At 36.9% G+C, this 16,418-nt stretch overlaps 1 protein-coding gene across 6 annotated transcripts in view; it reads right to left on the reverse strand.

The window, feature by feature from the left end:
* Positions 1-1,372: 1,372 nt before the first annotated feature.
* The window catches only part of LOC137408250 (neuron navigator 3-like), a 146,983-nt gene continuing 131,937 nt past the window's right edge, over positions 1,373-16,418 (reverse strand). For all 6 annotated transcript variants that reach the window (XM_068094688.1, XM_068094685.1, XM_068094687.1 and 3 more), the window contains 11 exons: positions 15,131-15,347; positions 13,489-13,595; positions 10,298-10,482; positions 8,582-8,726; positions 7,470-7,787; positions 6,008-6,263; positions 5,527-5,698; positions 4,609-4,824; positions 4,164-4,353; positions 3,374-3,571; positions 1,373-1,982 (listed from right to left, as the gene is read on the reverse strand). In XM_068094688.1, the coding sequence (XP_067950789.1) occupies positions 1,665-1,982; positions 3,374-3,571; positions 4,164-4,353; positions 4,609-4,824; positions 5,527-5,698; positions 6,008-6,263; positions 7,470-7,787; positions 8,582-8,726; positions 10,298-10,482; positions 13,489-13,595; positions 15,131-15,347 (2,322 nt within the window). In that variant the 3' untranslated portion in view covers positions 1,373-1,664. The remainder of the gene's footprint in view (positions 1,983-3,373; positions 3,572-4,163; positions 4,354-4,608; positions 4,825-5,526; positions 5,699-6,007; positions 6,264-7,469; positions 7,788-8,581; positions 8,727-10,297; positions 10,483-13,488; positions 13,596-15,130; positions 15,348-16,418) is intronic.

Raw genomic sequence — 16,418 nt, forward strand, 5'->3', positions numbered from 1 at the left:
TTAGGAGCGATTTCACGACGATTTGGCATGATTTTAGCCGTCACGCGTTGTCACGCAATTTTTGGTCAAATTTTTGACCCAACCAAAAACCATCAAAATATCATCTAGGAGTGTTTTAGAAAGATTTGATGTCATTTTGAAGTGTTTTAAATCATCACGCGTTTTACTAAAACGGCAACCCGTTTAGTAAAACGTGTGCGAAACGGTTGCCGTTTTTACTATAACGTGGCCGTCATCGTACTAAACGGTCGCCGTTTTTTACTAAAACGGTAGTAAAACGCGTGACGGTTGAATATTTTCAGGCTAATACAGGTCGAATTTTTTTCTAAGCACGGTAAATATGTCTCCTGACTATGTAGAATCAATTTTTAAGTGTTTCTAAACAATTTTAATACATTTTGATCAAATTTTTTCTCAAAAAAATTTTTGGTCAGTCGAGATATTACGTAGAATGCATCCGGTTAGCCATTGGGAACGATTTTATGACGATTCTGGACGATTTTAGCCATCACGCGTTGTCACGAAAAATTTTTGACCCTACTGAAAACCATCAAAATATCATCTATGAGTGTTCTAGAATGCTTCTACGTTATTTATAAGTGTTTTTGACCATCACGCCTCGTCACGCGTCACGCGTTTTACTAAACCCGAGTTAGCTATTCCTACGAAACGGTAAATGGTGGCTAGATGTTTAATAATGTCACGCTTGACTAAACTGTTTCAATAACATAAAGACTGGGTTCTAGCACTTCAACAGGGAAGGGTGATTAACCCGTAGTGTGTTTGCAATTAATGTGCTCTCTTATAAACAACCTGATGTTGCGTTGTACAATGTATAGGAGTTCGAAATTTGTGTTAGACGAAGGTACATCTTTACATGAATTGTTAACAAAAGCAAACTGCTTATTATTACCATTGGAACTTATTAATAGCCATCCAAATTGTTACGGCTTTTACTTTTTTCAATTAGGTTATATAAGATATTCACTCAACTAAGATATGCTAAGATTTAGTTTTAGCAATGATATACAGCCCCCATGGGGGCTGTATATCATTGGTTTTAGTAGTATATCTGAATACTTTTAGGTCAATTAATGAATCCAACCCTTATCAAAAATGTATAGAACTAAACCAGAGTCAAAGAAATACAAGCGTCAGATCTTGTAAACAACATAATATAATTCATGTATTTATCATATAAAATATATATTACTGTAGTATAAAAAACTGTACACACCAGACTTGCATGCACTACATATCTGCTACCTATGTCACACCTGCTGCCCATGTCACACCAACTGATGTTTAATCAGTACCTGTATGAAAAAAAATTTAGCATAGTGTGACATGATTACAAACTTGGTGACAGCAGTTGCAAAAATAATATATATTATATTTAATTACAACATTCTATGTCACAACATTTCTGATGCAAAACGCAAACAATATAATATAAAATAAGAATTCCAAATGAGTTTACAGAGAAGCTGAGATAATGCAGACAGCTATGCCATCGCAGAAATAAAATATTATATTGATAATAAAATATTGCTAAAAAGGTTGATTATGAACCTTTAACAAGGTATAAGAAAAAATGTGTGCAATGAAAACTCAAAATTTCAAATTCAGTCTGCACTGCTCATAATAATTATGTAGCCTGTGGTCTAGGCTGTATCAAGTATAGCACTGCTGTGAGACTCTAAACTCTCAGTCTCATTGTATGTCGATGCTTCGCGTAACCTAATTATCATATTATATAGAGGATCACGGGTGCTAGCATCCACATCTCGACTTGTGTTAGAATCTTTGCTACATGAGCTAGAAGTTTGCTTGCTATTGCTGCCTGAGTTCACTGGAAGTTTGCTGTCGTACCCGACATCTTCAGCACGAAGATGAAGTAAATCAGCTGTGTCAAGGGACCAAGGGTATGTTTGAATCAGCCAATCAGCAGGATCCTCCCATGTTGATCGCTGTCCGTATGTCTACAACAGCAGTAGAAGAGCTTGGTTAAATGACTCTCGCCTGGTTATAGCCTTTCTATGATAGAAATGACTGGCCGATTCAAATTAAGGGATGACAGTTGGACCATATCTCATTTTTATTAGACGAGGAAAAGTATATCAAATGACGCTTTTTTATGAGATTTACTACTAGAAAGTTAATGAATGCACGGCATCTTTTTATTGTTAGGGCCTCCAGTTTAATCTTGAACTTGATGAAATAGAGAAAAAGAATTGCGAGCAGATTTGTAAAGAAATAAAGTAAAGCAATTAGTTCCTACTAAAATAAATAAAAACAAGAGATTAAAAGCTATACAGGAAGTCCTCGGGTTACAATCATTGACTTACAAAAATCTAAAAAACAAAATAATAAATGAAGAAATTGCAATACCATCCCATTTTTTCTCAAATGCCAATCTACACAATACACGCCACAAAAGCACTAAAGGTGCAATCAACGCCAATGTTAAAAAAACTCCTTTCTGGTGCGGACCCTTAACAGCTAATCATTTTTTGTTCACGCGCCCCCACCAAGAACTTTGAATATTTATAGCACATTCTTGCCCCCACCTAACTCCTACCCTCAACCCTAATAACAACATTGCCCCAACCAAATCTAAAAATCACAATAAATAAAAGGAAAAACCCAAACTAAGAGTAATCTACTCATGTTACTTAATAAAGATATCGCTTTAATGCCCCATTATGGGGCGAATGCGATTAATTGATTTGACTTGACTTACGGTATTTCGAGGTTACAAACGCCCCATGAAAATATCTACAATATTTAATGCGGCCCTACCTTAGCATAGCTTATGACATAAGCTATGCTAACAATTGCACCCTAGTATCCAGCGCTCAGGGGGTGAATATTCTTTGTTATGCTTGTGATGGAAGAAGACAGCGTCAGCGCATTACTCAATTTCAGTAATACCCCATTTTTGTTGAGCCTGCCGGTTCTCGCGCTGTCGTCTGTTTTTAATTAGTTGACCTTTAATATGACTCCAGAGCCCAAACTAGACCCTTTTAATGAATCAAAGGAAAAGAAAGATCTTGGAGGAGAATCTAGATATTGCTAAGAGTAGTGTAATTTGTTCAGGAAGTTCCAACTTACACTGAAACTCGAGTTACGCCGCCATGTCTTACGAATGGATCAATTAGTAAGTCAAGAATTTCCTGTATCTAGTTAAGGAATAATTTTTAAGCTTTATGGTGTAACCTAAAATGCATTTGTTTGTACGACAGCCTTTTGTAGTCACTAACTTGAAGACTGAAGTGGCATTAATACAATTTTCATCTACATGGCTTCAAATACTGTCTGAACATTAGCAAGCAACATTTGTTACCAATGCTGTTTTAGCAATAGCTCTTACCTGCAACCCTTCCTTAACGGCTTCCTTTAGATATGGCACGAGGGAATAATTCCACAACTGTGTAAACCAGCTCTGACTAGTGTTCACATCCATTGGACAATCTAAGAACTGACGCGGACCAATCGTTGCATCCGTACAGTTGTGTGTTTCGATAAACTTGTTTACATGCTGCCAGACCTTTGGTATCCACTGAATAATCTGTGAAGACATAACAATAGATGGTAGGTCAAACAACAAAAACAATGATAATTATTGATTCAGTTCATCTGAAAGCATAAGAACCCACAGACAAAGTAAAGACTTAATTTAAAATGCTTTAAGAATTTGGTTTCTCAGTTTGTGAGACATCCTGTGGACTTGCTGAAAATTTATCTATCATATTTATTTAAATTAATGTCAAATATTTGCTATAATAAGAGCAGTGTTTGTCCGTCTGCTCGAAGCAATCAGTTCAAGGTTGGGAAACTTATTGCATCGTACAAGATTTAAACACGCGACGTTCAACTTGGCAGCCTTTCACTCCTACAGCTGGACTAATTGTCTACCTTGCATCTTGACAGAATAGTTGTGCACACACTTATTCTCTGACTTTATTGGCACACTTGACGATCTCTCATGTCACTCAAAACTGCCATGGTACTAGTTGATGATAATTTGAGACACTAGCACACGTTGACACCCTTCATTACTAGCAGCATAATGAATTAGAACATAAGCATGAAGAACTGGGCACCTCTATGACTGGTATCAATAGAGTTAACCTACATACAAAGAAAAGTCAGCTACTAACCTGTACCAAGTCGTTATTTATTGTATTGTTGGAGACCTCCGTAGCTACCAGCTTCCTTCGCAAATAACGACCAAGGAAGCCCTTGACTGGCTCCATGTGGTTCGCACAGAGAACCCATCGGAAGTTGTGGTGTAGCTGTAGATTGGTTGTTGCGTTGCTCGTTTGATTCATCGTGCCGATTATATACGGGCTACAAGCAAACAGAGTTGTCTCACATGTCAATTAAATTGTAAGTTCGTATATCACAGAAACAAGCGGATAAAAAGTTTACAAAAATAACTTATATTACTAGGCAATTTATAAGAAAAAACTTTCGCAATGATTTAAATGCACTTTTAAATAGTAGCTGGGATTATTCGATGTGTTGTACACTACTCTGAATAAACAGCTTCAAATGGAAACATTAAAATGCCACACATCGACTATTCGAGACAGTGACACTCACCACTTGGCAGACTTATGACTGAGGAAGCCTGAAAACACGTCCCCTAAGCTAGACACATGATGCAAGTTGTCTAGGATGATGACAAGTGGTAGTGTCTCCACATCACAGTTTTCACACTGGTCTTGTATGGAGCAGAGATAGTCTCTCAGCTCCTTGCTGGATTTATGCTCTCCATCAAATATGGCCACGCTGTGGGACCTCTTAGGTTTTCCTGACCTGCAAAATAACTACTTGAAAATATACTCCTAGAAAAACTTTAACTCCTTTCCTACGGAAAACATTTATAACGTCTTGCTTTAGTATCGATACAACAAACATTGATCACGGATCAGGGAGTGAACAAATTCACCCAAAATTGTGCCACAATAAGTTTAGGCCATTAGGTTATCATTTTGCTAAAAAAAATAGTTTTTTGCTCAGACCTCACAGCACATCATTACATAGCTCAAATTTTTTATTTTCGGTTTAGGATGGATGAAAAAAATTGCACACAGCAACCTAAACGTATTTCTACTATTTATTACGTATTTCTTCAATATTGGGCCTATGATATACCGAATAACTACAGCTTTGTATTAGAGAATGGGGGTCCGTCTTTTGATCCAACTGTGCTAACGATAGCATTATTCTTTTGCAACCGGTTTTATTAAACCAGAAAACTATTAAACAATGCGTTTTGTTTGTCAAGTGCATTGATTGTTGTGTATAATTTTTTAGCTGTCTCAAAAAAAACCTTAGCTTAAACCTTTCGGACAAAAACTCTAGCTTTTAAAATAAAAATGCCTAATGTACATCAGCCAAAGTTTTTCAGCATGAATTAATTTGGTCAAACCGAGCAAAAAGTTCTATAGGAAAAGAATTGTTGGGCAGCTAAGGAGGATATGTTGGGTGATAGCCTGTGCTACAGGAAGTACATACCTTGCTAAGAGATAACCAGCGAGGTGCTGAGCGAGGTGGGATTTGCCTGTCCCTGTTGGACCAGAAAGTATGATGCGCTTGTGTTCTGAGAGAAGACTGGCGTACCGCTGAATTATAGACTTGGGGATTCCTGTCTCAAAGGCTAAACTGTCCACACTATTATGTTCCGCCCCTAAAAGAAAGCCAAAACATACAATTTCTAAACTATACAGAGTTCAATGAATCTTGAGGGTTTACTGCTTGCAGTGGTACCTATTCCGTGTATTTTTGTCTCACAAATTTAAACTAGAAAATGCTTTTGCATGCTGTGAGGATAAGATCTTTGAGCGAATTGCACTCTCAACTTACGCTTTGCCATGAAGCGTTTAGTTCTGCTGCAAATTAATAAAATTTCTTTGATTTGCAGATTTCTAAAGCTGTAGAGGTCTTACACCTCATTAAATGTAGCACCAGACATTTTACAAAATAACCAGTTTCTTACCTTTGAGTGTTATTTTTATGTTAGTTGTGTCTCCAACCAAGTAGCCATAAGGAAGGAGTTCCGGTACCTCTCCATCCTTAACACGGCAAACTTCCCCTACTATGAATGCGTAGATACTCTCAGACGTCAGACCAAGGTTGGTGCTCTGGTCGATTCGTGACAGATACTGCTTGAAAGTTCGCTTTACCAAGCTGTCAAGCACATCCCATTTGGTTTTCCCAGTCACCGAGACGCTGCCAATGAAGCAGCCTGTGCCCTGCCACAAAAATTCAATTTTTCCATTTTCCTCTAAGCATTTGCACTGAAAGGAAATAGCATTTCACCAGTCAATCAATGTTTGTAATAAGCAATTATCGGCTAGTTATGTAACAGCGTTTCAGCGAAGAATAGCATTGAAGAGAACTGGTAGGAGGTCATTGGCATTGAGGGAGAGTTTTCTCGTAATAATTGTCTAGCCAATCAACTCATTGCATGCAGAAGAGCTGATGAAAGCTGACTCCTTGGAGAGCGACTGGCTGAGATTAATTCCGTGGGTAATTAGCAGAGCTGGCAAGCATCATGTTCCGCGCCAAGGCAGCTCATTGCAGAAGCGGTATGCCTCATTCAGATTAATAATTCCATGAATTTGTTAAGAACATTATTTTGTTCCATAAATGTCAGAGCAACTGTCTATTTCAGTTATGTTTGTTAAAATGTCACTCGACATGTAAACTCATTAACTTTCCGCTTATTTTTTATATTATGAAAAAAGAAATACCAAGCCGTGAAATAAATGTTCACTTTTTCTGATACAATAGACGCCCCTGTAGCATGAACACCATTTTACTTTAACTTAGTTTTGGCACCATATTAAGTATGAAATTAAATATAATGTAAACTGCCCCATAGTTAGCCTTGAAAGTATTGTTTTTCCCTTGCCGTACGTGAGGGCAAAAACTAATATTTTATCCTAACATCTCATGGTGACTTCGGATGGACAGACAGACATGACTATTATTGTAATAAAGATATATTCTCTTTTACTTCATTTCAGATAAAAAATATTTTCTTTTTTTTGCAGCATACACCTAACTGAAGAAAAAAGTAAAATAATTGATTTCAAATTGACATTAAAGGTGAGAGCTCCCCTTAACTTAACGTAAAGTTATCGTAATCACAGATTTTAAACCAAGGTGATAAGATAAAAAAGAAAAAGTTGTCCATACAAACCAATAATACCAAAGTTACTGTAGAGTCATTAAATTAAGAAGTTAATTTTAGTTTTGGTTTATTTTGAAAGATCAAAGGGGTGAGTTTGGGAAGATCTTGAAATGGATTAGACAATTTATGTGTATTGTATGCCTACTTTAACATAAAATCCCTATAACTTAAATGTTCTCAGAACAAATTGTTTACATTGCAGGGGCATCTGTTGTATTTAGAACACTTTGAAGAGGAACTCTTTGAGGAACTCGATACTGACCTGTTTGTTATCTTCTGAGACGACACTCACTGTTACCCTCTTCCCTCCGTCACCCTCGGCAAGTCCACTTGAGGACAAGAAATCGAGACCGGTCTTTTCGCTGGACCCAAAGGAAGCTCTGTGTACCGGAGAGGTCAAAGATGCCGTTGGACTAGAGACTTGTGAGAAGGAGGTAGAAAGGAGACTCATACCGGAAGATATGGAAGGCCTAGTGCTAAGAGGAGAGCCAGGAGACAGCGGCGGAATGGCTGGCGCCGTGCCGTCCCCAACCATTCGGTGTAGCCTGTCATTGTCCGCTTTGAGATAATGCATTTCTTGCTGAAAGATAACCAAAATGAATGGCATCAGACAAGTATCACGGTGAATATCTGGTTACCGCTTATATGAGGAACTACATAACAAACGATTATAAAACAGAAGTTTAACATCTGAAAACAAAGTGAATTGTTGCATTTGATAATGAAAACGAACAAAAATTGGTCTACGTATTAAATGGCAAGCTTACCACCAAAATCCTTTACTAATTTTAATATGTTGCCTGAGAATTCTTTCCTTTTTAAACAGATAGCCTGCACTTGGCTGCTTGAGAGAATCGTGTCTCAGGAATCAAACAAAGGTTTACAACTAAAGATTTTTAGTGACTTGACTGAAGGCTCTGAGGCTATGCATTTGAAGTTTGGATTAAATCGGGCAAAACGCAATGTTTATGGGGACTAACAGACAGACACAATTTTATTTAATATTTATTAAAACAGATTATTTCCCTTTAAACAAAAATGTTTTCCAATCATGTCATACAAGAATCATAAAACAGGCAATGTTTAGCCATTCAAATGCAATATATGGTTTGACATATATAAAGCATTTAAAATGCTTTTCTCTGTGAAGAGAATAGATAAACACAACGCAAGGCTTTTGGTTCTGGCTGCGAATAGGGTTGAAATGAAATGCATCCTTGTGCAAGGTAATTCAATGGAGTTGTGTTTCCAACCAGTTTCTCAACAGCGGTTGAATATTTACAAAAAGGGAACTAACCAGGGAATAGAAGGAGCTAGAATGAGTCACAAAGCCAGCTGTCAGATCACCTCGAAATGAATAAAAACATGTCATACCTTCATTCTGCCCATCACATCTCTCAGCTGTTCTAATTGGTGGGCAGAGGTGAGAGCGTCCAATCGAATATCTGTTAGCTTCATTTCTTTCTCTCTCAACATCCTCTTCATCTCACTGATGGCCTCCGGAGACATCTCCTCAACGCTAACAATAGACAGAAATTACTTAAAAATCTTTTGCCTTCGTTGTTGTTTCTGAACATCTTGAAAATATATATTACTTTATTGGCAATAATTTTATTTCAAACAGAAATGTTTTCCAAATTATGCCATACAAGAATCATGAAACAAAAAAACAGGCAACAGCTCTCCAGTAACAAAAATTGAATCTAAGAAATTTGCCTCCTATCATATGCAAATATTCCATCTATTTCAGTTATCCAGCCGTCTTCAAACATGTGGCATGCATGAATTTATGACGTCTGCAGCAGATGCCTGCTATGCCCTGTCAGGAGGCAGCGAGTAAGGAAATGTATTCGTTAAGTATCAACATTTGAGATGTCAGATTGAGTACTAATGAATGTTGACAGTTGCTGTAGGATTGAGCAACATTATGGATCCGTATGAGCTGCTAGAGGAGATGGGCTTGTAGAGCAATCAATGCACTAAACATCAGCAGCGCAAACCATCAAATATAACTCTACATTGAACAGTGTCTAAATGAGTGGTTAGAATGTCTTTCCCTGACTTTATTGACTGACATATTCTCTGACTTCAACAACCAATTCTCTGACTTAGAAACGTTTTGGGTTAGCAACTGTGAAGTTTGCCACTTCAAGTAACCCTTAATTTCCGTAGTGTTTATTACTATGTACAGTTAATCCTTGACTTACCATCACCTTAACGTAAACTTCTTTTCGTACATACAATCCGGAACTCAAGCAAATATTCGCTTTCACATAGGAAGCAATTTCCGTTTTTTAACAAATAATGCTTAAACTCTTATTAAAGCAGTGTAAATGAAAATTGAAACACTGGTAGAAATAAAAAAAGGTAAAAATACATAAATAAAGATCATATGGTGTAAATTATGCCACATATTTCTACCACTCACTCTACTACCAAACCTACACGCTGCTGAGCCAGCACTTCTGTGCACGTGTCCCTGAGGTGATTGACACAAAAATATTTTTTTACTGATTTATATTTTGCTAAACGTGTAACTTTTTAGCCAGTTTTATAAAAATGTACTTGTTTATTGCTATATGAAAATATTATAAGTATTTATCATTGCAACCAATCAAACAAAATACAGTGTATTTTTATAATAATATATCTTGCAAGACGATGGTTTATTAAAATGAATTATCTTTACATGTTTAGTTTTGATAAAACTCATAAAACAACAAAATTTATCTTCATTATAAAACTGTTAAGCAGTTTTGAAGTTTACCGAAAGGCCTGGCTGGGACACACGGCTATGATGGGGTTATGAGTGATTGCCAAGACAACCAATCACATTCACAACTCTATGAAGGAAAAAGAGATGAGGGCAAACCCACGCTGAGATACAACTATGTCGAAACAACCGACCGTGATGTTTTTAATCAGTTATTTTATAACCACTTCGAACAAGCTTTTGATACACTTTTATGTGACATTATATCATGTCTTCTAAATCTAATAAACACTCTCATTAGCTGTGAAGATAAGGAACTGATTATCAATGATCAATAATTCATCAATAGCTCGTGATAAGCTGCTTATGGCACTCACTCGGCTGTGTAGAGAAAACTGGCCATGTTCGTAACATTTCTAGGAGCATGGAGAGGCGTGGTAGGGGCGCTAACACCCCCAACACTGGTATCTGAAAATTGGCTAATGTTATCTCCCTCTACATCTGACATGGAACCACCAGGCTTTTTCTTCCCGCCAAACGCTTTGGAGAAGCTGTTTCGTATCTACAACAAAAAGTCGAGTCGATAAAGTATGGCTGATGGTAAAAAGATGTAGTGATGTCATAAATCTGGAAACTGACAGACTTGAGTCATGTGATGTCATACATTTGTAAAGTGACAGATAAAGAAATACATGAGTCACGCAGTTTGGGAATACGACAGATGTGTAGGATTATTGGCCCAGCTGACGCGTGGTTAAAGAAATAATGATGAACATGGAGATGGTTGTGATGACAACATATGACCTCATTACACCGATTCCCTATTAAATTATTTGGACTCTTATTGGACATTTAAACGAAGAGCTCCCACCCAACACTGAAACTATTTTTAAATAAGGTATAAAATTTACCAGTTATTCACTTTATCAGCAAGCCACAATAATTACATTGGCTAAATATGGAAATACGCAATAGAAGATTTTATGAGCTATTAAAATCGTCTGCTACAAAAATCTCGCATGTGCCAGTAGATTGTATGCTGTGCATACTGATTGAGTTAATAACATTGTCAGAAATCCATCATTCAGCGGTTTCTTGCAATTAAGAAACCAATAACAGATCAGATGAATTTTTGAGCGATTACAGGTTTTTAAGGCTATAGCATAACAATTTTCCTCTCGAAATTTTCAGCTCGTCTCAACTAATTTTTACGGAAATATATACTTGATGTTAACTCTTTATTACCAGATACTAATTTGTCTTGAACTTGGCTGACCTATACAAAAAGTATGTAGAAATGACATTGAAATAACCAATATGTGAGGCGATTTTCTTAAATAGCGAATTGCTGCATTCAAACTCTCGTCGAAGACGAGAAAAATAAGCGATGACATGTATCACTCTTAAGGTTGGGACATTTTGTCAACCCTGCCTATGCAATTACATGTATACGAAATACAGCATAAATGGCCTGATTATTCTATTTACAGATATTTTGAGCGGCTGCGTAAATAGCAATGGCGTGCAGCAGGGGCTTATTAGCTTACACCATCCAATTACATTTCCTCAGCTGATCCGTATGGGAATGCAACCTACGCGATAGAGTTCGTTAGTAGATCAGATGAGATGATAGCTGACGTTGATATTTGGGTGCTTTTATAAGCCTTGACATATATTCAAGGACGTTTATACGAAACTTGTTCTTGTTGCAACTGTTTTTCTGGCTAAAATGTCGATCAAACTTTTAAAATACAGTCTACAAATAATCTCAAAGTACGCTAGAATGATTATCGATGCTAGTAGCCCGGTAGTTTTGAGTGCCGACTGAAGTTATCAGGTGTGTCAGTAAAGCACAGAGAATAAATATATGAACAATCAGCTTCAAATCCTAGAAGGTGAGTGATTGGTGCTGATTGTAGTGTGCCAGGCTATGATGCCAAAGTTGCGGGTTTGAAACCCATTTGATGCAATCCTTTTTCTAAACCTTCAGTTGTGCTTTTCGTTAGACGGACAGACACAGCACTTACTATAGCAAAAGTTGTAGCGGTAGATTTTTTAGCTACACAAACCATGTTAAATACAAACAGGGCGTAAACATAATTTTATTCAGCAAACAACATAATTTCTAACAATACAATATGAAACTGGCAGCACATGAAGCAATTTTAACATTTATAAAAGTCGTAACCTTGAACAAAAATTATAAATGTGGGCTTACCTTAGCTCTAGAATGAAAACTCATAGCAGCAGAGACAAAAAGCAAAGAGTTACTTATCTCAAGCTCGAGCCATCAAATAAGCGAGAGCTAATGAACTTTGCTCAGAAATGGCAGCAAAGCAACACTCTTATTGATTAATTTGATTGAAGAGTATCGGTACGGGCTGGTGCACACCACCCGCATTATGGTGAAAGCCACCCGCAATATGGTGAATGAGCAGAGCAATTAGCAGACAGACACCATTAGACTACCTTTTAATGTAAATATTCAGAGGAGAACAATGACCCACCCACAGTGAGATGTTAGACTGATGGGTCTAAGGCTAGAAAAATGTAGACAAACTATTGAATTATGCTACCAGTTTACATCAGAACTAAATGAAGGAAGTTCTGCTATAGGTCGGAGTAAGGGATGGAGATGAGACATTGCCTCTGTATGGTAATACACAACTAGGAACTTGGGCTATAGATCCTGCTGCCAGACCAGCTGTTGGCGAGGTCAGCAATATATGTGCTTGTTGAAGCATACACAAGTTATAAAAAGAAACATACATACATCGTACCATAACTTCCCATCTAAATAGTTTCAAGGTTTTTGCTATCATCTTTTCAATCAGCTCTATGTTGGAATTGTCTGCCCAGTAATATTGTTACTATTGTAACAGGAATTATCCTCTCTTTTATAAGCCAAAAATTGTGTATGACTTGTCTCTTCTCCCAAGTATGATATACAAAACTATTTTGTTTACATGGATAGCGTAATGATTGTAAATGTTAACCTAGCCTGGGGCCATGTGTACCTTGAACAGGTTTATCGACAGCCATCATTAGATATTTGAGAGCTCACTGGAAGGCATAATGCTTTCAATTGTGACAATGTTCCCAAGCTAACTATGAGTGTCAACAAGCACTGATACCCTCACTTCACGTTGTACATCTATGTCTTCTAAACCGAGCTTGAGATTTTGTTTTCGGATAGTGACCTCAGATGTTGACCTTGCTGAAACTGACCTTCCAAAATGATTTTGACACCTGTTTCTGTTTGCTCAAACTTGTCTTTCAGCCAGGACTCTTACTGCATATCAGCAATCTCTACATTCTCTATTCAATGTGATGGTTTTAGCTGTGGTTGTTTTTATGCTTAGTATTTCAATACCTTGCTTCATGTTTTTCCCCCATGTGATCCCCATCATTCTTCCTTGTGACATTTTCGTCAGTCACTCGTACGCCCTGTACTGATGTTTTCCCAGGTGTAGTTTGCAACAGCCCTTACCTGTTAGAGTTGCGAGATTAAATAAAAAATAATTTTCTAATTCATAAATATTCCTAAAAGTGAATTAATAAAACTAACCCAACTCTTCTTTACTTTCTTCTTGGCATCAGAACTCGCTCCGCTGCTGATGGAACTCATGCTATTTAAACTGCTGATGCTGTCAGCTGACATCTGGCGTTCAAGAGCTAAAATAGTTGCCATATCGGTAAGATCAACCTGCTATTTGGTGGCCATATTGGTAAGATCGACCAGCCATTTGGTGGCCATATTGGTAAGATCGACCAGCTATTTGGTGGCCATATTGGTAAGATCAACCTGCTATTTGGATCAGCAGTCTTACTAATAATTACACTATCAGTTTTAATCAATCCTTCAACAAGATTATTTCTCGATAGATAAATTGTTAAAACTCCAAACGTTGAGTGTATCAAAAAAGAAAGTCAATAATTTTAAACTGGCAATTCACATGGCAATACAATTTTATTTCTTTTTTGGTAGCACCAAATGTAAAACATTTTTTCTATAAATATGATTATCGACTGCTCAATAAATAATAGCATGCATATAGTAATATATATACCATTGTATATAATATATATACGACTATATATAAAATAAATATACTATTGCATATACTATTATATATAATAATACATATATTATATATAATAGATATACCTAAAATAATCTTACGAAAAAACATTTCCAGGCTACATATTCTTCTAAAAAACTTTAAAAACTCTAAGAACAATTTTCGAAATCTATTTAAGTGAATTGACTGCTGTGGACACGGCAGCGGCCTGAGAAAAAAGCAAGAGGCAGCAGTAATTAACTGTTTTCATAAGATCAACAGAATCATTAATTATCAGTTTTTGCGTAGTTTCAATATGAATCAAAGGCAGCTCAGCGATGAGCGGCTGCCATCACTGATGGCCATTAATTCCCATCGTTCAATCAAATCCGACCGCATCTGCCAATTAGTGATTAACTACTAAGGCCAACTTGTAGCCTCTGCTCCTAGCACAAAGTAAAATGGACCATTGTTCTGATTGTACTCACACAACCTTCAAAGATCACAAGCTAAAAAGTGGTAGTGGTTATTTGGATCAGAGTTTTATACCATTTTCTCAATGACTAATAAAACCTTCTTTTTCCTACTAGGTTATTATCAAATACCACAACAAGTGAAACATTGTTGCAAGTTTTTCATCTGTAGAAAGAAATTATCTCCCCCCCCACTGCAACATACACTGTCTAAAAATAAGCTATAACACGCCAAAATCAAGTTACATAAAATAAATGGTTGAATGATATAATCTAAAAAAAAGTACGCTATTATAGATTGGTACAAATTGCTGCCGCAGATCAATTAAAAAACCAATTAGGTTTTGTTTCGTATTTCGTAGCAACTACAGGAACAAAGGCTAGGCAAATGCCGCATTGCACTCAATATGCCCATTAACTGCATGCAAACAATACAATTTTTATAACAATATTTTTCTCAATTACAAATATCACATAAACAATGGTCATTGAGTATTCAAAGCAATTAGAAAATAAGTAACCACTCTAAAAACCAACCAAAGCCATACTAGCAATACGAAAATGCATAAAATAAAATTGAAGCTAAATTGCCATCCGTTAGCTTGTGACCACACCAGTTCTTTTCACTCACTGCTCAATTGGAAAAAATCAAACAGATCTGTAGAAGTTGTCTTACCCTGATTCTGGGCAGGAGATGTGTGCAGGTTAAGAGCTTGGTGTTGGGTTGTATGTAGGATGTCTGTGTGCGCGAGGCCAGTCATACGTCGGAGGTTGTCTATTGTCGACTTCATGTCACTCAGCTCGCTGTCCTTCTGCTCAGATTTCGACTGCAACTGTTGTAGCCTCAGAGTCATATTCCCAAGGCTCTGCTCGAAGGCCTGTACGACGTGTGCCTGTCATATAGAAACGGATAGATGTTGGAACTATTAGTGCAACAACATAACTACCATGCCAAAAACTTTCCCAGCAGAACAATAGTCTGAAATAACGATAATTTGTGGCTTTTAAAATATTTTACATTTTAATTGTGGGTTTGCATTTGGATAGCTTCCACTTAATCTGAGCATTTTAACTGCAATAAAGTTTTGGCGGTTTTAATTTTGAATTATCCTGGCAGTCAGATCACTTCAAACATCTAAAACAATTGCAAATGATAGAAAAATAGCAATACTTTCTGATAAAATTCACTACAATTTTGTACAAATTTATCTTCAAATAGCAGTAAACTTGGAGAAATATTGTTACCCGAGAGGTGTAACAATTGTGACTAGTGAATACAAGTATGCTCTAGTACTACATAATGACTAGTAAAAGAGATACATGATTACTCATGTATTTAGTTTAATTGCATTGCATAAGATACAGCTAGATAGATACATGTTACAATTAGCTTCATGAAGATATACCTAGCTAATTACTATGTGTATATAGCCCACCGAATTAGACATACAATTTACAGTACAGACCTCTAATCACGGGTACCTCAACTACAATCTATCTAATTAATCTCAGCACATGCTATGAGTCAGTAACCTGTCCATGTCCTTGTGAATTGGGTGTTACCATCGGTGAAGACATACAACTGGCGTGAAAGATGTCACTAAGTTTGGTAACGTGCCAGACTTGTAAGATGCCAGATTTGTAAGACCCACCCACAGAGTGACACTAACATAGTTGGACAATGGTAGTAGCAGCTCTAGCACGACGATATAAAGACATCTATCGACGATATAAAGACATCTATCGTGCCGTGTCAGAATTTGCTGCTATTTGGTCATTAAGTGCTCTAATATTTTCCACTCGAGTTATTGAGGCATGGTATTACAGCCGCTGAAGGAAGCGCTTAGCGACAAACCGTCTCTGTTATTCGAAACTGATGGGATGCAAACTTTGCTCAAAAATATCACATTAAGGTCTAACTTGATAGCTAATATGTGTTATTTCTAACAATCAATTTTAGTTAA

Source organism: Watersipora subatra, chromosome 11 (assembly GCF_963576615.1).
Source record: "Watersipora subatra chromosome 11, tzWatSuba1.1, whole genome shotgun sequence".
In the NCBI taxonomy this organism is placed as follows: domain Eukaryota; kingdom Metazoa; phylum Bryozoa; class Gymnolaemata; order Cheilostomatida; family Watersiporidae; genus Watersipora; species Watersipora subatra.